General features: G+C 43.0%; 1 protein-coding gene and 2 non-coding genes across 9 annotated transcripts in view; 2 read left to right on the top strand and 1 right to left on the bottom strand.

The window, feature by feature from the left end:
- Positions 1 to 1,259: 1,259 nt before the first annotated feature.
- On the top strand, positions 1,260 to 1,332 carry TRNAK-UUU. The gene has a single exon. It is a non-coding gene; the product is annotated as a tRNA-Lys (tRNA).
- A 295-nt stretch (positions 1,333 to 1,627) lies between these two features.
- Positions 1,628 to 1,700, bottom strand: TRNAK-UUU. Its single transcript has one exon. It is a non-coding gene; the product is annotated as a tRNA-Lys (tRNA).
- A 128-nt stretch (positions 1,701 to 1,828) lies between these two features.
- MDM4 (MDM4, p53 regulator) overlaps positions 1,829 to 3,718 on the top strand; it is a 33,259-nt gene continuing 31,369 nt past the window's right edge. For 3 of the 7 annotated variants that reach the window (XM_014532526.1, XM_014532528.1, XM_014532527.1), the window contains exon 1: positions 3,005 to 3,689. In XM_014532526.1, the coding sequence (XP_014388012.1) occupies positions 3,642 to 3,689 (48 nt within the window). In that variant the 5' untranslated portion in view covers positions 3,005 to 3,641. Of the gene's footprint in view, positions 1,923 to 2,985; positions 3,690 to 3,718 lie in introns of those variants that run through there. The other 4 variants (XM_014532524.1, XM_014532525.1, XM_014532522.1 and 1 more) reach the window with 4 other exon arrangements.

Genomic DNA, 3,718 nt, shown 5'->3' with positions numbered 1-3,718 from the left:
GCTAAAAATTCAGGGACCTCCACCCTCATTATATAACCCCTGCCTTTCAGTCCATTCTCATCTCCTGCCACTCTTGTACTTGAATTCTTATTACTGCATCTATTTATTAAAATTGTTTGCTTAAATGTCTGCCTTCTTTCCTAGACTCTGAGTAGGATCTGTGTTACTTATCTCTGACTCTAGAGCTAGCCGGGAGCCTAAGCAATAATAGATGATCAAGAAATGTTTGCTCAAGTAAATCATCCCTTTCCTTTGCATTTTGAGTCTTTCCCTTCTAATCTTATTCACAGTGGGGAGAGTAACAGTGGTAAATTGTTAGATTTAGAAGGCTTCTTACAGATCATCTAATCAATTGCCCTCATTTCATAAATGCGGAAACGAAGGCCCATTCAGGATCACACAATTTGTTGGTCCTTATTCTAAAAGAATCAGACAATTGTAGGAAAGAAATTCCTCCAACTGAGGCTGAGCTATTTTGTTGTTCATTGTGTTCAGAAGCCTCAAGTTCCCAGAAACAAAAATGAATTCCCTTATCAGTCTTTGGAATTTCATAATCTTGTGTTCCACACCCTATGCGTCAGGGTTGATAAAACTGATTGTAGGAAAAACTGGGCTAAACTGGAAATTATTATTCTCAGTGCTGTATATTGCTTCTTCCCCTGGTGCACACTTACACTGCTTTAGAAGGACTCATGTTGTGAGTCTGACTTGAAAACTAACTGGTCTGGAAAAGGGGGAAAGACAAAAATTAATCAAAATTTGAATTAAAGTTCTAAAGCTCCCTTTCTCTCAATGTAAATTCAGGTCCACATTTCCACAGTCCCTTCTCCTATATTAGCTCCTCTATTCCTGAATCAAATGTGTCTTCGTTTGTGCTAAGGGATGGTTATCTAACAGCTATATCATCTAGTAAAGGGAAATGTATTTTTCATTAAAGGGAAAGATACTGTAATCTGGTTCAGCAGAATAAAATTAAGAGGTTCTATCTTAATCACAGGAAAGTGATGTTCAGCTTGGTTGCCCATTTTTCTGTAATTTAGTACCATTGAGTTTTAGAGAATCCAGTAGATAGTGACAATTTATCAAATATGAAAGAGCTTGAAGAACACCTGCCTTAAACGTAGAAAAATAGAAAAGAGAGGTAAAGAAAAATTTCCTCAAAAAGATACTTTGAAACTAACACCTAAATTTAACTTTTTGGAGAAACAATTTGTTAGAATTATAACAAGTAAAGAGAAGAGCAGCCCTTTTCCAAGAGCGCCCGGATAGCTCAGTCGGTAGAGCATCAGACTTTTAATCTGAGGGTCCAGGGTTCAAGTCCCTGTTCGGGCGTGTCGTTTTAATATCAATGCTGAAGTGTGTTTATATTTTAAGTGGAATTCGCTTTGTTTTTCATTGATTTCAGACTATGATAGATATTCTCAGGGGAAAAATGACCATGCGCAATTATTTCATTTCTTGGTGAGTGCGGAGGTTTTGCGCAGTAGTTTCGCAGCGAAAAGGAATTTGTTTTTTCAGATTACTAATAATCGAGAAAGAAAAACCAACCTAACAAAGACAGAAGTTAACGCAAAATGCGCCCGTTCAAAACAAGAAAGCGGAAAAAAAAAAAAGCCAAAAAACATAGCGCCCGAACAGGGACTTGAACCCTGGACCCTCAGATTAAAAGTCTGATGCTCTACCGACTGAGCTATCCGGGCCCTCACGTGGAGCTGAGGCTTTTGCAAACCCTTACAAAAAGTCAGGACTCTTGTGTAATCAGGTCCTTCCGCCTGCACTTGGTGACGCTTTTAAACACGCGAAGGCTGGGAATTCATGCGCCAAAGAAAAACTTAAGACCTAAATAAATCCTGCGCCTTTCTCCAGCATTACCAGCTCATTCAGAACGGCGAGATATTTATGTGCACAATAACCATCATTAGGTAAGGCAGGCTTCTTCGATTTGTACTCTCTCTAATTGGTCCAGGATTGAGAGAACGGCGAGGTAGACTACCGGTTTGAAGCGTCGCAGTGATGTCTGGTCTATTATACTATTGATTATACTATTGATAGTAGGGTGGATATCAGTTCTCAAACCTTCCCGATAACAGGAAAAAAAAATCAATGAGCCGAAGAGAGTACACATACGCTGTTCTGAAGCTGTTGGGTCGAGCTGTGTAAGATCAAGCGGGAGATAGGACACTGATAGTGAGATGGTATTGTAAGTAATTTTACGCGAAGAAAACCTTGGGGTCAGAAGCCTTCCTAAGCCCGAGAGACTGGAAAGCCGAACGTGCCCGACGGGGAGATGTTATTGATCTTGGCATCGGAAGGCTGGTCTCGTCCACAGCCATCATCACCTGAGCACCGCCCTCCGCAAAAGGGCTGGCGTTGAGAATTACCCACCGGGGGGCTCAGAGTGGGTCAAGCAAGGGTTTTTGTTAGCGGTTCCTTAATTCCATCTGCGATACAAATGAACTATAGCCACCATCCTGTATATAAGGCTTAACTTAATTGACTGCAATGGAGGGAGATGTAGAGAATTTAGAAAGCTGGCGATATCGGGTTAATTCTGGGCAAAGGGAATAACGTTACTCCTAGATTTATTCCCCTCGTGTACATTAAAAACAATAACAAGGACTACCTTATTAAGTGTTCTCCGTAAGAATCACATCACCAGAGCTAATCGTCTACCCAGAGCTAGTGGTAGAATGGGTTCTAAAATGGCTGTGTGTATGGAATGCTGAGGCATCAAATTAATAATATTAGACTGCCTCCTCCCCCCCCCCCGCCCCCGCTCAAAACCCTTTGATTCTTCCCTAGTATTTATTGAATAACAAGTGGAACTTTTCATAGCAGCATTCAAAATCCTCTCCAATCTGGCCCCAGCTTACATTCCACACCAGTGTCATTTAATACAAATTATAACGCAAACTACAGGTGTAATTTAACATTTTCTAGTAGCCACATTAAAAAAAAAAGAAACAGGTGAAGTTAAATATATTTTATTCAACCCAACATATCCAAAGTATCATTTTGGTGTGTAATCAACATAAAACTTCATCAATGAGATATTTCGCATTATTTTTTTTTCCTACAAAGACTTTCAATCTGATGTGTATTTCAATCGTGATGTGCACGTCTCCATTTGGACTAGCACATTTCAGGCCACGTGTACCGGTAGCTGGTGGTTATTATATTGGACAGTGTGATTCATCACCATGTCAATCGTCTACACTACATCCAACACGAATCAAAGCCGACCCTTCTCAGATTTAAGACCGTGTTTTCCGATTCCTCATCCTGGGAACGGAGGGAGAGGCATTTTTCTGATAAGCGGAAGGATGCCTCCCAGGTTTCTGACCTCCTAGGACACGTCTGCAAATAGCACCAGACCTCGCGGTTTCCCGAAATGTTCGCTCCGGAGCCCTCACGCTCCCCGCGGTCCAGGCCTCGCCACTCTGTCCCCCGGAAGAGGGTCTACTCTATGGTGGGGAGAACTCGTCCTCTCTAGCTCTCCAGCCCTCCAGTGGACCATCTATGGTCTCCCCGAGGCCTCGCCGGAAGCTCCTGCGCGAGGTGGGTGGGAAACCGGAAATTGCGCTCTCATTGGTCGCCACCCGGGTTTCAAATTGCGGCCGAGGCCTGAGCACCTTTGACTGATGTCCTCTGGGCTTAGCGCGGGAGCGCCTCGCGGGTGGCCCTCAGGTGTGGCTCCGGGGTTCCGGCGGCGCCGGGC

Source organism: Myotis brandtii, unplaced genomic scaffold (assembly GCF_000412655.1).
Source record: "Myotis brandtii unplaced genomic scaffold, ASM41265v1 scaffold898, whole genome shotgun sequence".
NCBI classification, from domain to species: domain Eukaryota; kingdom Metazoa; phylum Chordata; class Mammalia; order Chiroptera; family Vespertilionidae; genus Myotis; species Myotis brandtii.
This window is presented reverse-complemented; position numbering and strand designations above follow the sequence as displayed.